The 17965-nt window shown below is 46.0% G+C and overlaps 1 protein-coding gene across 2 annotated transcripts in view; it reads left to right on the top strand.

Annotated features, from left to right (window-relative positions):
* pi4kaa (phosphatidylinositol 4-kinase, catalytic, alpha a) overlaps nt 1-17965 on the top strand; it is a 29725-nt gene that overhangs the window by 3206 nt on the left and 8554 nt on the right. Inside the window, exons 8-43 of one of the 2 annotated variants that reach the window (XM_076986608.1) lie at nt 195-346; nt 462-527; nt 610-706; nt 1154-1345; nt 1515-1615; nt 2204-2333; nt 2452-2581; nt 3162-3257; nt 3391-3574; nt 4029-4129; nt 4377-4545; nt 5459-5509; nt 7647-7755; nt 7847-7983; nt 8972-9105; nt 10085-10167; nt 10267-10337; nt 10424-10548; nt 10825-10906; nt 11006-11089; nt 11215-11304; nt 11392-11511; nt 11738-11830; nt 12133-12289; nt 12557-12684; nt 12775-12933; nt 13360-13511; nt 13612-13719; nt 13825-14045; nt 14659-14817; nt 15172-15251; nt 15862-16061; nt 16183-16273; nt 16521-16688; nt 17657-17710; nt 17828-17948. In XM_076986608.1, coding sequence (XP_076842723.1) covers nt 195-346; nt 462-527; nt 610-706; nt 1154-1345; nt 1515-1615; nt 2204-2333; nt 2452-2581; nt 3162-3257; nt 3391-3574; nt 4029-4129; nt 4377-4545; nt 5459-5509; nt 7647-7755; nt 7847-7983; nt 8972-9105; nt 10085-10167; nt 10267-10337; nt 10424-10548; nt 10825-10906; nt 11006-11089; nt 11215-11304; nt 11392-11511; nt 11738-11830; nt 12133-12289; nt 12557-12684; nt 12775-12933; nt 13360-13511; nt 13612-13719; nt 13825-14045; nt 14659-14817; nt 15172-15251; nt 15862-16061; nt 16183-16273; nt 16521-16688; nt 17657-17710; nt 17828-17948 — 4395 coding nt within the window. The remainder of the gene's footprint in view (nt 1-194; nt 347-461; nt 528-609; nt 707-1153; nt 1346-1514; nt 1616-2203; nt 2334-2451; nt 2582-3161; nt 3258-3390; nt 3575-4028; nt 4130-4376; nt 4546-5458; nt 5510-7646; nt 7756-7846; nt 7984-8971; nt 9106-10084; nt 10168-10266; nt 10338-10423; nt 10549-10824; nt 10907-11005; nt 11090-11214; nt 11305-11391; nt 11512-11737; nt 11831-12132; nt 12290-12556; nt 12685-12774; nt 12934-13359; nt 13512-13611; nt 13720-13824; nt 14046-14658; nt 14818-15171; nt 15252-15861; nt 16062-16182; nt 16274-16520; nt 16689-17656; nt 17711-17827; nt 17949-17965) is intronic. The other variant, XM_076986609.1, reaches the window with a different exon arrangement.

Raw genomic sequence — 17965 nt, forward strand, 5'->3', positions numbered from 1 at the left:
TTAAAAGCGCTTGTGCTAATTGATGTATCAAAGGTCAAGAATCATTTGGTTTTATACACTTTATTCAAGTGTATTTTATTTTTATGTAGCAAGACTTTGGGGACCTTTTGTAAGTTTTGAGTGTTTATTCATGCAGGAGCTTTGCCAGCTCTCTAGAGGACTTGATGAACATCTCAATGTGTGTGCACCTCCAGCCGGATCATACTTACCAGACGGCAGCGCTGTGGATCCTGACTACTATTTCTCCACCATCAGCTCCAGCTTCTCTGTCTCACCCCTCTTCACCGGCAGCAGCGTGAAGGGCTTCGACATGCCCCTGGACATGCTCAGGCGTCTCCTTCACATGGTCGGTGTCCCGCGTCCCCGCCATGAGCTTCCCTAAAACCTCCATAAACTTGCACGTCTGCACACCCGTCGTGTCTCTGACATACTCTGGTACATCTGTTTCCTCATCCCAACAGGTTGAGCAGTTTGTTGGCGAGATGTTCCTGAAGACTGTGGATCAGACCTTAGTTGAGTTTTTGGAGGTAGACATGCATTCCTTCCTTTTACTTGATCTCGGTCTGGAGGAGTAAACATTCACACAGCAAAGTTTGCTTTCTGTTACAGAGCAATCCAAGTGTGAACCTGTTCTACAAAACCTTCAGTGATCCTCTTTATGTGGCCATATTTAAAATGTTGAGGGACACCCTGTACAATATGAAAGGTGAGAAGGCTATCAGAATATTGCATAATACTGTTAACATTTCCTGATGAAATTGATGTGTATACACAAGGTAACATTAAACTGGGTCAGGCTGGTTTTATAATTGTTTAATTTCCAGTTTAAATCATTTCCAATTCATCCTTTAAACCAGCCTTAAAAAACACTAGTGCTAGTGGTAGCGCTTAAATTGGGCAGGGAGTGTGGCTTCAGCACCATGGACAGTGCCAGGCGGGTTGGGTGGTTGTGGCACCAAGAGTTTAGTTTTGGACCTTGCCAAACACTGGGTAGTAGAACAGGGGGGAAAGATGAGCAAATTCATCGAAGAAACACAAAGCAAATCTCATCCTGGTTATCACCCAGCCAACCCAAACCTGTGGAAAAACCACAGTGGTGAAACAGCATGGCAGTGACTATTCTTCTGCTTTGTGCCTGCGTTTGCTTGTCCAGACCTGCACACGGCCTTCGTGAAGGAGGTGCACGACTTTGTGCTGGAGCAGTTTAGCAGCAGCCAATCAGAGTTACAGCGTGTGCTGCACGATGCCGAGGGCTTGCCCAGTCAGCTCAGCCCACTCAAACTGCGCTGCCAGGCCAACGCGGCTTGCGTGGACCTCATGGTGTGGGCCATCACTGAGGAACAGGGTGAGCAACCCCGCCGACCCGATAATCTTTTGGGCTCCTGTGTTACTGGGGAGCTTGTTAAACCTGTGGGGGTTTTCTGTGGCATGTCAGGAAGCGCGTGAGAACAATTGGGGGGTCCTGCCCCGCATGACGTTAATGATCTTGTCGATCTCCACTGTGTTGCTGGCAGGGGCTGAGAATCTTTGCACCAAGCTGTCAGAGAAGCTGCAGTCCAAGACTTCCAGCAAAGTCATCATTGCGCACATGCCTCTGCTGATCTGTTGCCTGCAGGTAGGTGCTCACATGCGGGGTGTGCCCCGGTGGGCCCTCTGGTCAGGTTGCTCCTCTGATCTTGGACAAATTCACAGAAACATATCCTAAGCCAACAGTGCAAGATATCTACACACCAGTCGTGTTTTCTTGTAATTATTTTTGCATTAAGATTTTAAGTTTGAATAAATGTTGTTGGACATCTGTTTCCTATGTTTAAAAATGTGCATTTGTCAGTGTTCCAGTGAGATAAATATAGCCAATACACAACATCCTGCAGTTGGACTTGTGCAGAAATCTGCTAACGTTGCACGTGCAGCTGGGAGTTGAGTTTGAGTCCTAGTAACGCAGTACGCTGTCTGAGAAAGACTGGAGATGGGCTTGACAGGGCATGACCAGTAGTTTGAAGGTTTCACCCACACTGCGAAACCTTCTAGATCCGCAGTGTTGTTGCATAATAGTGGAGAGATCTTCAGTATTCTGACTGACAAAATGAGACACATTGCTCCCCGTCTCTCTTTTCTCTGTTCATAGACCTGATCTATACGTGTAAAGAATGGTGCTATATATGCATGTTTTGACCTTGAAGGGGTGGTGGTGGTGTTTCAGGGTCTCGGACGGCTGTGTGAGTGCTTCCCAGTGGTGGCACACTCTGTCACCATGTCTCTGAGAGACTTCCTGGTGGTGCCCTCTCCTGTGCTGGTCAAACTCTACAAATACCACAGCCAGTACACCACCGGTGAGCCATTTCATGCCAATGACAAACCACATGACATGCTTGGAGTCGCTGTGGCGACGAGGGTTCCGTTAGTGAGACTCTGGAAGGGAAGAAATGCAAAGTCTCTTCACCCTCATAGGCACCGGCGAGATCAAGATCCATGTGACCAATGAGCACTCCCAGTCCACCTTCAGTGCTCACTCCACTAAGAAAAGCCCACCCTCTATGTACGAGCAGCTGCGGGATATCTCCATAGACAACATCTGCAGGTGAGGAAACGCCAGCCAGGGGTGTTCGGAGTTTGGAGGTTTACAGTTTGTGTTATGGTGCCCTACGTGAAGCATAATGTGCCAGGTGCAGATTTGCATAATCACCCATGTGCGCAGCAGCACTGCTGATTGGTCTTTGGGTTGAGCATCGCAGCTGTACGTCTGGCGGTGTTCTACTCAACCACGTTTAACCTCTCATCAGTTCCCACTATATCGGGCTGTAGGTGGGCAGGGATCAACTCAACCACGTTTAACCTCTCATCAGTTCCCACTATATCGGGCTGTAGGTGGGCAGGGATCAACTCAACCATGTTTAACCACTCATCATTTTTTGCCTCTATATTGTTTTAGTGTGTGAATGCAATTGTCACTGCAATTGTGAAGCAATGATTGCTTAATTGCTTATGTATATTTTGCATTGTCATTTTGGGTCATGGTTCAAGGTTTAGGTAAAATTTTGACTCTAGGTCTTTGAGTGCTGTAATCAGTAAAATGCATGCTGTAATCTTTATAACCAGTTATTTTTTAAATTATGCTGTTCTGAGCACCGCGGTTCGTCACAATTGGTGGTATGTTTTAGGTGCTTGAAAGCAGGCCTGACCATGGACTCAGTCATTGTGGAGGCGTTCCTCGCTAGCCTTTCCAACCGTCTCTATATCTCCCAGGAAAACGATAAGTATGTTTCTGTGCCCTTTGGAAATAATACCCTTCAAACCTGCTACACCTCCCTGTCCGGCCAATCTGTGTGTGACTGGCAGTGGAGGTGTGTTAAGGGAGGTGACGTAAACTGCTACTCTTGTTCGGTGCAGGGACGCCCATCTGATTCCGGACCACACCATCCGGGCACTGGGCCACATCGCAGTGGCCCTCAGGGACACGCCACGCGTGATGGAGCCCATCTTACAGATCCTCCAACAGAAATTCTGCCAGCCGCCCTCACAGCTCGATGTGCTTATCATAGACCAGCTGGGCTGCATGGTCATCACAGGAAATGTGGGTACACACACACACACACACACACACACACAAACACACACACACAAAGGCAAAATTATACATGCTTCCCAATGAAACAACATCTTCATAATAAAATAGGGACTCGCTGTTATGAAAGGGCCAATACTGAACACTGCTACTGCTAACATGGATCTAATGTTAGATTATTGTTTATGTTTGAGTTGCTTCAAACATCCATGTTGGTAGAAAACAGAATACACTATAAATTGTATTAAGTTTAATGCTGTCTGAATGCAGGTGTTTCATCACTGAGGAGGGGTGTAAGATGTTTCAGTACAAACATGCCTACGTAATCGAACCAGCTGAATAAACCTTGAATTTCAACTTCGAGCAAAGTTACTGTGTCTCAGTGTTGAAGGTCGTTTTATGACAGTGAATGTCTGTTTTGTTATTTAATGTATAAATAAGTTAATTTGTTTTACCCTTTCAGCAATACATATATCAGGAGGTCTGGAATTTGTTTCAGCAAATAAGTGTCAAAGCTAGTTCAATGGTGTATTCCACCAAAGACTACAAAGACCATGGATACAGGTAACTATGTAACTTCCTGTCATTCTGCATGTGATTCGTATAACTTTAATCTCACAAAATGCAGTGGCAAACAGTGAATGAAAACTGTGGAGGATGATCTCACTGCACAATAATGCCAACTCACCCTTTGCAGTTGTTTTAACAGAACAGGGTGAAGTATTCTTTTAGCCAAGTAAGGGTCAGCCCGGTCGGTTCGGTACGCAAGAGGTGGCCATCCTGAGCTTGTGAACATTTGTGTGTTGGCCAGGCACTGCTCGTTGGCGGTGATCAACGCGCTGGCCAACATCGCCGCCAACCTGCAGGCAGAGCAGATGGTGGACGAGCTGCTGGTGAACCTGCTAGAGCTGTTTGTGCAGCTGGGCTTGGAGGGCAAGAGGGCCAGTGAGAGGGCCAGTGAGAAGGGCCCAGCGCTTAAGGTGTGTGTGTGGGTGTGGGTGGGTGTGTGGGTGGGTGTGTGCTTATCTGTGTGTGCACACAACTACACAATAAATGCATTAGACATGTGCATTTATTAATAAATTAATTTTTTGCGTGTAGGTCAAGAAATAATTGATTAAAGACAAACAGAGTTGAGAGAAACTTTGTTAATATAAATATTGACATTAATATTGAAATGGTCCCACGGTAGGTTGTTCTAGCATGCTTTATCGTGTACTGTTTTAAATGCAGTGAAGAGATTAGCCTGCGATCACAGGTGAAGTTATCGTTCCAGTCTACACAGTGAAACGAAGCGAACATTTTCTATGGCACGACATTGAAACAGGCCGGACTAGTCAGGACTGTTTGGGGGGGGTTTGAGCTGCATTGACAGTTGATGAGTGAGTGCTGTGTTTCAGATGCTAGTTATCTCCAGCATGCCTTTGTTAAGAAGGTGTTGTTGCCGATATTGCAGAGGTTTCTGCCAGACGTTTTACTAAAATTGTGCTGGAAGGAGTTTAGGCCACTGGTAATGGCAGCTGCTTTAATCCATACTAGATAAATCCAGAGGTGTGGACATAAGAGGATTTGCTTGTTGAGGTGCTTATAGTGGTGTGTTAAAGCGAGGAAAGTGATAAAGATTCAATAAATAATCCAGATTGGGGCTTTGCAGGGGTTAGGATTTTAAGGTTTAGAATCCATTAAAAGGTTTGACTACAATTGGTTGACCAGAGAGAGACAATGATTGGCCTGAGAGAAACTATGATTGGCCATAGAGAGATTTGGATTAGTCAGAGAAACATTGGGATTGGTCAGAGAGATACTGGAATTGTAGTAAAATTCTTCACTGTTTAAGGAACTTTACTTCCTGTCCACATTGCAAAAGGATGCAAGCTTTCCTTTCTCCTGCAGGCCTCGAGCAGCGCTGGTAACTTGGGAGTGCTCATACCTGTCATTGCTGTGGTAAGTACATGTCCCAAATACTTTTGTACCACTGAAAAAGTCCTGTTTTAAGAGAGTTAATGCTTGTCACGCTCTGCATAGTGTACTGTGTAGGCAGCTGTTTTGGTTTTAATAGAGTGAATGCATGTCACTCTCTGCATAGTGTACTGCGTAGTGTAGTGTACTGCGTAATGTAGTGTACTGTGCAGTGTAGTAGTGTAGTAATGTGTAGTGTAGTGTACTGCGTAGTGTAGTGTACTGTGTAGTGTTGTAGTGTACTGTGTAGTGTAGTAGTGTGTAGTGTAGTGTACTGCGTAGTGTAGTGTACTGTGCAGTGTAGTAGTGTAGTAATGTGTAGTGTAGTGTACTGCGTAGTGTAGTGTACTGTGTAGTGTTGTAGTGTACTGTGTAGTGTAGTAGTGTGTAGTGTAGTGTACTGCGTAGTGTAGTGTACTGTGTAGTGTAGTGTGTAGTGTAGTAGTGTGTAGGTAGCTGTTTTGGTTTTAATAGAGTGAATTCATGTCACACTACTGCGTAGTGTACTGTGTAGTGTAGTAGTATGTAGTGTAGTGTACTGTGTAGTAGTGTGTACTGTGTAGTAGTGTGTAGTGTAGTGTACTGCGTAGTGTAGTGTACTGCGTAGTGTAGTGTACTGTGTAGTGTAGTGTAGTAGTGTGTAGGTAGCTGTTTTGGTTTTAATAGAGTGAATTCATGTCACACTACTGCGTAGTGTACTGTGTAGTGTAGTAGTGTGTAGTGTAGTGTACTGTGTAGTAGTGTGTAGTGTAGTAGTGTGTACTGTGTAGTAGTGTGTAGTGTAGTGTACTGTGTAGTGTAGTAGTGTAGTAGTGTGTAGTGTACTGTGTAGTGTAGTAGTGTGTAGTGTAGTGTACTGTGTAGTGTAGTAGTGTGTAGTGTACTGTGTAGTGTAGTTTGTAGGTAGTAGTGTGTAGTGTAGTGTACTGTGTAGTGTAGTAGTGTGTATTAGTGTGTAGTGTACTGTGTAGTGTGTAGTGTAGTGTAGTAGTGTGTAGTGTACTGTGTAGTGTTTAGTAGTGTGTAGTGTAGTAGTGTGTAGTGTACTGTGTAGTGTAGTAGTGTTTAGTAGTGTGTAGTGTAGTAGTCTGTAGTGTTTAGTAGTGTAGTAGTGTGTAGTGTACTGTGTAGTGTAGTAGTGTGTAGTAGTGTGTAGTGTAGTGTGTAGTTTAGTAGTGTGTAGTGTAGTGTGTAGTGTAGTAGTGTAGTAGTGTTTAGTAGTGTGTAGTGTAGTAGTGTGTAGTGTAGTAGTGTGTAGTAGTGTACTGTGTACTGTAGTAGTGTGTAGTAGTGTACTGTGTAGTAGTGTGTAGTGTAGTAGTGTTTAGTAGAGTGTAGTGTAGTAGTGTGTAGTAGTGTGTAGTGTAGTAGTGTGTAGTGTACTGTGTAGTGTAGTAGTGTTTAGTAGTGTGTAGTGTAGTAGTGTGTAGTAGTGTGTAGTGTAGTGTGTAGTGTAGTAGTGTGTAGTGTAGTGTGTAGTGTACTGTGTAGTGTAGTAGTGTTTAGTAGTGTAGTGTAGTGTGTAGTGGTGTAGTGTAGTAGTGTTTAGTAGTGTAGTGTAGTGTGTAGTGGTGTAGTGTAGTAGTGTTTAGTAGTGTGTAGTGTAGTAGTGTGTAGTGTAGTAGTGTGTAGTAGTGTACTGTAGTAGTGTGTAGTAGTGTACTGTGTAGTGTAGTAGTGTGTAGTGTAGTAGTGTTTAGTAGAGTGTAGTGTAGTAGTGTGTAGTGTACTGTGTAGTGTAGTAGTGTGTAGTGTAGTAATGTGTAGTGTAGTAGTGTGTAGTAGTGTGTAGTGTAGTAGTGTGTAGTGTGTAGTGTAGTAGTGTGTAGTAGTGTACTGTGTACTGTAGTAGTGTGTAGTAGTGTACTGTGTAGTGTAGTAGTGTGTAGTGTAGTAGTGTTTAGTAGAGTGTAGTGTAGTAGTGTGTAGTGTACTGTGTAGTAGTGTGTAGTGTAGTAATGTGTAGTGTAGTAGTGTGTAGTAGTGTGTAGTGTAGTAGTGTGTAGTGTGTAGTAGTGTGTAGTGTAGTAGTGTGTAGTGTGTAGGTAGCTGTTTTGGTTTTCAGATGTTCTCTTTCCACTGTGCAGTCTCACTGGTTCATTCCTCTTTGTCAAACCTCCAGCTGACCAGACGTCTGCCACCTATAAAGGAGGCCAAGCCGCGCTTACAGAAGCTCTTCAGGGACTTCTGGCTCTACTCTGTCGTCATGGGTTTTGCTGTGGAAGGCTCGGGTGAGTCATGATTGTGGACCTGCGACTGTATGCTGTTGAAGTGTGAGAGCCCTGCACCGGCGTGCTCTGAGTGTGCCATGTCTGCCTGCAGGCCTGTGGCCGGAGGAGTGGTACGAGGGGGTGTGTGAAATCGCCACCAAGTCACCCCTGCTCACGTTCCCCAGCGGGGAGCCCCTGCGCTCAGAGCTGCAGTATAACTCCGCCCTGAAGAACGACACCGTCACTCCGGTACGCTTCAGCGCCTTGCCTTAGCCAAGCTGTGGCAACTACAGTTATTTAGAGTCACAGCACCGTTAGGTCATGATGACTTCTCAAAAAAAGGTCATCATCTAAAAAACATAAAGTAGGATAGGGGAACTCAGAGGAGTGCTCTGTAGTAATTAATGCCATGATGTTGCATGCTTAAATGTTTGATTATTTGTGGAATCAAACATCAGGGCCCTGTTTTGAAGATTACTATCTTAGCTGGTTTGAGTTGTTGAGGGACTGTCATGATCCTGAATTTTTCTGGTTTTATGAAGCTGATTTCCAAAGGACACATACATGCTGACTTTGGCAAGTCCTGTCAGTTTGATTATAGAAAGATTATAGAAAGTTATATATGTGGAAAGTCTATTGATTCCATTGCAGAAGGTATTTTAACCTGGTACTTTTCAATGCCCACTTGGTATGTGGGAAATGTATTAGCCTAAAAAACACCACCCCATGCTCCCAGAGAGAGGGGCCTTGCTGTTAAAGAGCATAAGCTTCATTGCAGGTGAAGTGAAATTATAAAAGACTTTGATGTAGTACGTTGAAACAGTGGAGCAGCTTTTTACTTTGTTTGCCAAGGATTTCCGAACAGTCCCAGAGAAGCAAACTTCATTATCACAGAGAGGGTCAGAAAGTTCAGAACATCTGCTCTTAGGTAAGGATTGAAGTGGAAACAGAACTGGTCTGATGAAACTCCTACGCTCTTTAACACCTACTCTTTGTCACCTCCTTCTGCAAGCAGGTGCTTCTGTATTTTGAAAACTTTAAATTGTCCATAAGGGTAGGTCTTGTGGCAGCGAAAATAGTCAACTTCGTCAGCACATACGGTTGAAGAACTGAATTAACCTGTTTGGCTTTAAGCGGTGTTTGAACAATTGGGCCCAGATTTTAAATTATTAAAATTATTTAAATTATTATTTTAAATGACTGGCTTGATACGGAGGGTCTGGGGTTTGGTTTTTAGGCTGAGCTGAATGATCTGAGAAGCACCATCATTAACCTGCTGGATCCCCCTCCTGAAGTTGCAGCACTCATAAACAAGCTGGACTTTGCTATGTCTACGTACTTACTGTCCGTCTATCGACTGGAATACATGAGGTATTTAGATGTTACCTTGGGCAACAATGTCATTTTGGGATGTCTGCAAAATTACCGCGATAAATGAAATCGCTATATAGCCTGCACCTGCTCATAGTGTTTTCATTTCATTTTTGTATCACCACAGGTGTAGTTTGGGGGACAGGGGGTGGGTTGGAGGAGGATTTCATGGCCCACACAATAATTGCTCACACAACTCATAATGTGCAAGGATTGGGTGGTGTGAGCAGTATCTTCCTCAAAGTTGAAAGGAAACCTACACTACCTTTTCTCTCAGGCTGCTTCATTTTACATTACCACACATCCATTGCTTATAATCACCACTACTCATCTTTGCCCATTGAACGTTTTATGAACATAAAACGACAAATTTTCCCAAGTGTAGACTAATGATCTGCTAAATGTGAGGTTGTAATTTTCAAGTGTTGTTTAAAATATTATCAGTCAGTGACTTTTTGTTTGGTGAGCCTATAATGTAAGAGCAGTAATCTCACCCTAGCTGTCTACGTCTTTGTTCCATAGCTGTTCCACAGTGTGGGAAGTTTTACTGATTTTCTTAGGAGAAAACACCCACACTAGCATTTCACACAGTAAAGTAACTGATTTAGCTCTCAGTCTCAGAGAGGGATGTGAGGGAGAAGTATAGATGTTTCTACCCTACTTTCACCTAGAAGTCGTGTCTAATGAGAAAGTAGCTAACGGGATACAAAACTGGTTGACTGCCAATCAATTAATTATCAGTGATTTGCAATATACATCATCAGATTTGGATAAAGGGTTCAGGTTTGAATCGTCTGATGGTCTGATGTATCCCGATAGTGCTAAAAATGAAAACATTTAAAAACAGTCAAAATTGTGCAAATGAAGTGACTCATTTGTAACCTCAGCTAGTTAGTTTATCATTTACTATCATACATGTTAAAGAAACACCATACTGCTTGCTTGTGTTAGGCAGAGAATCTCTTTGTCTGAATTCCAGAATGCTGCGCTCTCTGGATTCTGACCGATTCCAGGTGATGTTTCGTTATTTTGAAGACCGGGCCATCCAGAAAGACAAGTCAGGTGGGCAAGCACCTGAAACAGCGCTGCTCCTGAGCTGAACTGCAAACCCTAGACGATCGATACAGCTTCCTCCATCTCTGTTTTCTCTTTCCTCCTCAGGGATGATGCAGTGTGTGATCGCGGTCAGTGACAAGGTCTTTGACGTCTTCCTTCAGATGATGGCAGACAAGGTAACCCCATGAGCATGGGAGTATGAAGGTTTGGCTCCTCGCAGCAGCCGCACTGCAGGCTCTCACGCTTTGGTCTTCTGTCTCAGCCCAAGACGAAGGCACACGAGGAGGAGCTGGAGCGACACGCCCAGTTCCTGCTGGTCAACTTCAACCACGTCCACAAGAGGATCCGGAGGGTGGCTGACAAATACCTCTCCGGCCTGGCTGAGACGTGAGGGTGCCGATCGGTTTCCAAAGGGAGCCAGCACGCTCCACCCCTGCACAGTTCGTTTGCACATTTCGTGCAAATGTGGGGTCATTACAGCTCAGGGTTAAACAGCTGTGAACCGTTATGTCTGGTGGGGGTCCTGAAGACCTCTCATAATCTCTGGTATAGCAGAGATTATTGGGTTATCATATTTGCCAGAGTGTTTGAAGAACAGCACTCTGGACGTCTTGTCCCTCAGTTTGATTAGGATGAACGTTAACAGAGCTGCTTTGCTTGCAGTTTCCCTCATCTACTGTGGAGTGGGCGTGTCTTGAAGACCATGTTGGATATTTTGCAGACCCTCTCCCTCTCGCTAAGCGCCGTGAGTGTTTTTTCGCCGTCGACCAAGCGACCCCCCCATCCCCCAATCGAAAGGCCTACTTTCTACTCGACACGATCTTCTATTAATGTCTCCTCGCAGGACATCCACAAAGACCAGCCGTACTATGACATCCCAGACACCCCGCACCGCGTCACCGTTCCCGACACGTACGAAGCCAGAGAGGTGAGCGGAGGTGGGCGGTTCCAGTGCCGCGTAGGCCCTTCGTAGTCACTCCTTCTCTGGCTTGTTCAGAACGACGTCGCTGTTTCTGCAGCTGAGCGGGCTGACGCTTTTCTGTCCTCATTCAGAGCATTGTGAAGGACTTTGCTGCACGCTGCGGAGAGATCCTGAAGGAGGCCATGAAGTGGGCACCGTCCGTCACCAAATCCCATCTGCAGGTGAGTGCAGGGAAAAAAAATCCCAACAGCCATTTGCCATGGTGCAAATACCGCAAGCTGGTCCTCACCTGTCTGTCTCTGCTGCAGGAGTACCTGAACAAGCACCAGAACTGGGTGTCCGGCCTGTCCCAGCACACAGGCCTTGCCATGGCAACCGAGAGCATCCTGCACTTCGCTGGCTACAACCGGCAGAGCACCGCCCTGGGTGTGAGTGTTCACCTCCGAGCCTTTGAGTTCTCCACAGGGGGAATCTATGATCGCCTGGCCCACACGACCATAATCTCCACCCCTGGAGAGTACAGCTAGGGGAAGTTTGGCCTGCTGGAAGAGCTTTGTGGCACTTTCTTGTTTTATTGTCAAGCAGATATGGATTATTGAACGTACACGAGCGAACAGGTGCTTGTGCTCTCTAACACATCTGTTCTGACTGTAGACGACCCTGCTGACAGAGAGGCCAGCATGTGTCAAGAAAGATTACTCCAACTTCATGGCCTCATTGAACCTGAGGAATCGCTATGCAGGAGAGGTGATGATTCAAGCCTTGTTGAGTTTCGTAGTTTTGATGTGAGCCAGTGTACTCTAGTGAGTGAGTAATGTAATAATGGAAGTTTGGGAGAAAGGCTGTTCCAGACACCCCCCCCCTCCCCATTCCTATAATCTACCAGCTTTTCATATTGTTTTCATATTGTTCCTGCCACTACAATGTCCCCTGCCTTTCTTCTTGTTTGTTGGTTCCTCAAAGAAAGGCTGCTCTACCACAGCAGAACCTGCTCTGATCTCCAACCCAACATCTCAGATCTCATTTTCTGTATGCTTGCTTTGCTTTAGGTAGCGGGGATGATCCACTTCTCAGAGGCCACACACAGCACATCTGACCTGAACAAGCTGATGATCCGGCAGCTGAGTGAGGCTCTCGATGGGGGGCAGCCCGAAGCGTTTACGGAGGCCATGTTTAAAATGGCAGCGCTCCTCATCAGTTCGAAAGGCATGGCTCCTTCTTCACGCCACCTCCTGATCCCAAGTGCTGATCCGAGATGTTATGTGATTTCTTCTGTCATACATGACAACTGTCTGTTTTACGATTATTGTATCATACAGCCAAGGATTGAGTTTTCTGAAGTCATAGCTGTAGGAAGCAGCATAATTCAGTAATAGCAATAATCTGAATCGGCAGTCCTGGTGTTGTCAGGAGACGCAGGTGAGTTTCTAGACTTGACTCTGTGTAATTAGAAGGGATTTGTATGTGCTGCAGACTGCGATCCACAGCTCCTGCACAACCTGTGCTGGTCTCCACTGAAGATGTTTACAGAAAACGGCATGGAAACGGCCATTGCCTGCTGGGAGTGGCTGCTAGCAGCTAGAACTGGCCTGGAGGTGCCGGTAAGAACAAGTGTCCTATCTTTCAGCCCTACACCTAGATGTCATTTACATAACACTGACCCCTTTTTAATTGTTCTTTGATCTTCCCAGTTCATGCGCGAGATGGCAGGTGCGTGGCAGATGACCGTGGAGCTGAAGATGGGACTGTTCTCCGACGCCCAGGTGGAGGCAGACCCACTGGCAGCGTCCGAGGAGAGCCAGCCCATGCCGTGCCCCCCGGACGTCACGCCCCACTACATCTGGATCGAGGTCAGCGGTGTCAATCTCGCAGCCCCGCCCCCACCCTTCCCTCTAAGCTCCACAGTGACACCCATGGCTGGCAGCTAAGGGCCCATGATTGGATTTGCATGGTGGAACAGGTCCTTATGATCCACCCTAGAAACAGCCTTCCCAGTGTCCTCGAGGCCTTCAGGAGAGGACAGCTCTTGCTTAGGATGTTTGTTATGAATGTTTACCTCACTATAGTAACAGCATTGATAATCAGATATCAAGGTTGATATTCCGTTTCGTTTCACTTTTATATAGTTACACTTCTGCCAGAAACATAACCCATAAATGATGTGTAGTGTTTATATGTAAATTAGTTTCAATCATCATGTGGACTACATTTATCCAGTGTAATGTATTCATTTGTTAGTCATTGACTGATGTTTCTTTTTTGAAACATTCCTACAGTTCCTTGTCCAGCGCTTTGAGATAGCAAAATACTGCAGTGCGGACCAGGTGGAGATTTTCGGCAGTCTCCTGCAGAGGTCCCTCTCGCTCAATGTGGGCGGGTCAAAGAGCAGTCTGAACCGGCATGTGGCGGCCATCGGACCCCGCTTCAGGTTCAAGGCTAACGCCAAGCACATCAGCTCCATGGAATCTTTTCACCTTTGTTTACAAACCCAGGCAAGTGTAATGCCTTTCCGTGTTGTTTGTGGGCAGGTTACTGACCCTAGGCCTCTCCCTCCTCCATTCTGACGTGGTCACCAACGCCACCATCCGAAATGTTCTTAGAGAGAAGATCTACTCCTCCGCCTTTGACTATTTCAGGTATATATGAATAGGCTTGCACTGACTTACAAAAGATTTGATGACGATGAACATTGTAACTGGGGAAGATTTTTTATATTGCCTATGATATGTTTCCATCTTTAGTGTGGCGCCCAAGTTCCCTACTCAGGGGGACAAGCGTCTTCGTGAAGACATCAGCATCATGATCAAATTCTATGCCAGCATCCTCTCGGACAAGAAGTACCTAGCCGCTAGCCAGCTGGTGCCACCCGGTGAGCCTAGCGCCAATCCTCCTCACAGCTCCCTGTCTGCTGGGATTTTCGGATCGCTAATCGTTTCCAGCACTTCTCCGATATCGATCTTAAGTAAGCTGCCTTGCTCCAGCCACGGGAACTCCAGCGTCTCGGCAGCATGTTGCCTCGGTTCAAATTTGCCATTGCACAAATTTGAACATCGCACCGAAAAACGCACACCCTTGCCATCTCGCCCCGCCAAATTTATCAGTTTGCAGCGAGCGCAAATTGAGAAATGGCATCCTCCTCACCATCTCCTTCACCAGTCTCTGTACATGCCATCTCGCACATTTATACATTTGCGCTGTCTTGTAAAATGCATGTTCATTTCAACATCAGAGGAGTCATTCCATCCACTCCCTTAAAGAATCCCATCTCTGTGATGTACCACTGAGAAAACAAAGCAACAAGTGCCTCAGTTTGTATGTTGAAATGTGCCATTTGCAGTGCAGATGTACCAATTTATAGTGCAAATTTAAACTTGAACAGGGAGAGACTGAATGTGCTGGACAGAAAGATGAACAGGGTAAAGAGGCTGAAAAGAGAGAAAATTGAGTTAGCAAGATTTTGAAGAACATGGAGCAATTCTAATTTAAACATATTGAATGTATTTTTTTAAGTGCCATAATTCCCAGTGGAAGCAGGTTCCCGGTGGCTAACGGCTCCCTCTGCTTGGTTTTGGTAGACAACCAGGACCCGTCGCTGAACAGTCTGTCTGTGATGACCGCTGCTGACCCCAGGAGCAGCACGGATGTGCCCATGGGGACGCGGCAGCAGAGTGGCCAGGGCTGGATCAACACGTACCCGCTGTCCAGTGGCATGTCCACCACATCCAAGAAGTCAGGTGGGTTTACCCGGCCTGCGCCCTGTACACCCCATATTTGAACTTCTGATCAACAAAATTGAAACAAAAGATGAATATAATGGTGTACTGTATTTTATTGAATATAGAGGTGTACTGTAGCTTTTACCAACAGTTTCTTTGCCTATGAATACCCTCTGTATGTACCACGACTCTCTGAATACCTCCAGTACTCATCTGGGGTGAGTTTCCCGAAACGTTCTTAGCGCTAAGTACTTCTTAACCTCATACGTTTCATACGAGGTTACGAAGTACTTAGCGCTACGAACGTTTCGGGAAACCCACACCTGGGCTGTACAATATACACAAAGGGCTGTTCTCCTTTGTGTACCTCAGGATTGTCAAAGAAAAGCAATAGAGGCACTCAACTGCACAAGTACTACATGAAACGCAGGACACTACTGCTGGCTTTACTGGTAAGTGCAGAACCCTACCCAGGGTACCCGCGGGTCCTTAAAAAGTCTTAAAATGTCTTAAATTTAGTTTTCCATATTCAAGGCCTAAAAATGTCTTAAAATGTCTGGAATTTTATGAGGGGAGGCATTAAATTATTATAAGTGTGTGTTGTTCAGTTGTTCTGGCGCGATGTGAATTTTGCCGAATCTAGCGCTAGGACCATGCAGAAAATCGCTGAAATGTGAAAACCGCTCCAGGGTCCTAGTGCTAGATTCCTAGCGTTGGAGTATACGGCCTCAACAACGTCAACAATTCTCGTTCGCCACCCCCCCCCCCCCCCCCCCACACACCTGCATCCCCAGTAATAGTATTATTTTTTCTTGTGAGAGGTATTACAAAGGTCTTAAAAGTCATTGAATTTGAGATTCAAAAATGTGCAGATACCCTGCTACCGCTAACACTAGTCTAAGCTAACTTAACTAACAATGCATTCAAACTAGTGGGGCCAGTTAGCATGCTGCCATGCAATTAGCTTTCCTTTATTGCTAGCCATTTTTTTGCTCCAGCCAGACCCCTCTAGGTCCAAAGAGCTCTGAGTTGCATGTGTCTCTTCTGTCTCCCCCTGTCCAGGCAAGTGAGATCGAGAGGCTTGCCACGTGGTACAACCCACTGTCCGCACAGGAGCTGGGCATCTTCACTGAACAATCGGTGGAGACCAGCATCACCAACTGGAGATCCAAGTACATCAACCTAAGTGAGAAACAGTGGAAGGACAACGTGAACCTGGCTTGGAGCATCTCACCTTATCTCGCTCTGCAGTTACCAGCTAGGTGCGCTGGCTCCTCCCTCAGATCTCGCTACGCTTCCCGGTTTTTTTTTTAGTGTCACCCGGCCCTGTAAGGCTGTCAAGTTGGACACAGATATGGTGATCTGTCTTGGCCTGTATTGCAGGTTTAAAAACACAGACGCCATCGTGGCTGAGGTGACGCGGCTAGTCCGACTGGACCCCGGGTCAGTCAGTGATGTTCCAGAGGCGGTCAAGGTGAGTCAGGAGAGGGCAGCCACCTTCACTCTCTACCTACTGTGAACGTTTGCTTGTTTGTTTGAGAGTCAAATAGTTCATAGTCATAGACAGTGAATGCGATTGTTACATTTATTGCAGGCAAGCTAGTCCATGTAGGAATGCATCCGTGAATGTAGTTATTTGTGAAATGGCCAGACTGCCCTGACCTTTGCCCTTTCCACCTCACAACCTCACTTCCTCCACTGTGTCTCGCTCCACTCCCCAGTTCTTGGTGACATGGCACACCATCGATGCCGACTCACCTGAGCTGAGTCACATCCTGTGCTGGGCCCCTGCCGACCCGCCCACCGGCCTGTCCTACTTCTCCAGCATGTACCCACCACACCCGCTCACTGCCCAGTACGCCGTCAAAGTGCTGCGCTCTTTCCCGCCGGTACGTATTGCCGCCTTAAGGGCTGATAGTCAAGCGCGTGATAGCCTTGGTAGTGCGGTAGCCATGGTAACGCCTCCACTGAAGCCAAGCGATGCAGCGTCTTCCTCAGTGGGAGGAGGAGGAGGAGGCGGAGGGAGTGGTAGAACAGATGGACCTGGCCTTTCATCTCTGTACTGTCACTCTGTTGCTGTGCTGTCTGCTTCTTTATTTAAGAGGGTTTTCTGTGTCCAGTCACATCCGTACTGAACTGTGAGTTGAGTTGCTGAATGTTGCCTGAAGTATTCATCATTTATGAAGTATATTTTTTGTTTGTGTAGTATCTCTTTATTTCCATTGAAGTTACAAAACAAATGTAAATAATGCTATAATACTATAATAGTTGCTACAGTAGTTACTATAATAGCTCCTCTGAGCTGTTTGAAGGCGATTTGAGCAGACGGTACAGCATTCCATAATGTTGCTTACATTTTTACTCCTCAAAGTCAAGTGGTTGTCTTGAAGCCAATTGCCCAGTCATGCATGGCATTTTCCATATGCTAAAGAGATATACACAAGTAACACACACTTAAAGCTATCAGACCAGAATACACAGGCTAGTCTAGTTGTTCAAACAATGAGAAGGCGGGCAGGCAGTAAGACACATGAAATGTTCAGATTCAAATTTACTTTGTCATTGTACATTGTCACAAGTACAAGGCAATGAAATACGTTCTTCTGGGGCCTCTGTGTAAAGCACCGCGATCCCAGAGCAGCTGTTGCATCAAAATGTGCCACCGTTCACAGGTGGGGGGAAAGAAAGATAACATTTAAAAGGAGACAAAAAAATATGGTCACAGATTGTTCTCGACAGGACAGCAGTCTGTGTGCATGCAATAAATCCCCATAGCACATACAAGCATTAGCGGTGACACAGACAATCAAACAAACATCCGGGCACATGTAACTCTGAACCTTCTGTCCTGTGACAGGATGCAATCCTCTTCTACATTCCTCAAATTGTGCAAGCTCTCCGGTATGACAAGGTAGGGGAACATCTTGCCCTGCCCAACCCTCTGTGAGGTCCCTCCATTTTCATAACAAGCCCCAGGTCAGTGGTTTCTAGTGACTCATGACTAAAGTCTCTCCCTGCTCCATGGCAGATGGGCTATGTTCGTGAATACATACTGTGGGCTGCGCAGAAGTCCCAGCTCCTTGCCCACCAGTTCATCTGGAACATGAAGACCAACATCTACTTGGATGAGGAGGGCCACCAGAAAGATCGTGAGTTCAGGGCCCAA

This window comes from Brachyhypopomus gauderio, unplaced genomic scaffold, assembly GCF_052324685.1.
Source record: "Brachyhypopomus gauderio isolate BG-103 unplaced genomic scaffold, BGAUD_0.2 sc47, whole genome shotgun sequence".
In the NCBI taxonomy this organism is placed as follows: domain Eukaryota; kingdom Metazoa; phylum Chordata; class Actinopteri; order Gymnotiformes; family Hypopomidae; genus Brachyhypopomus; species Brachyhypopomus gauderio.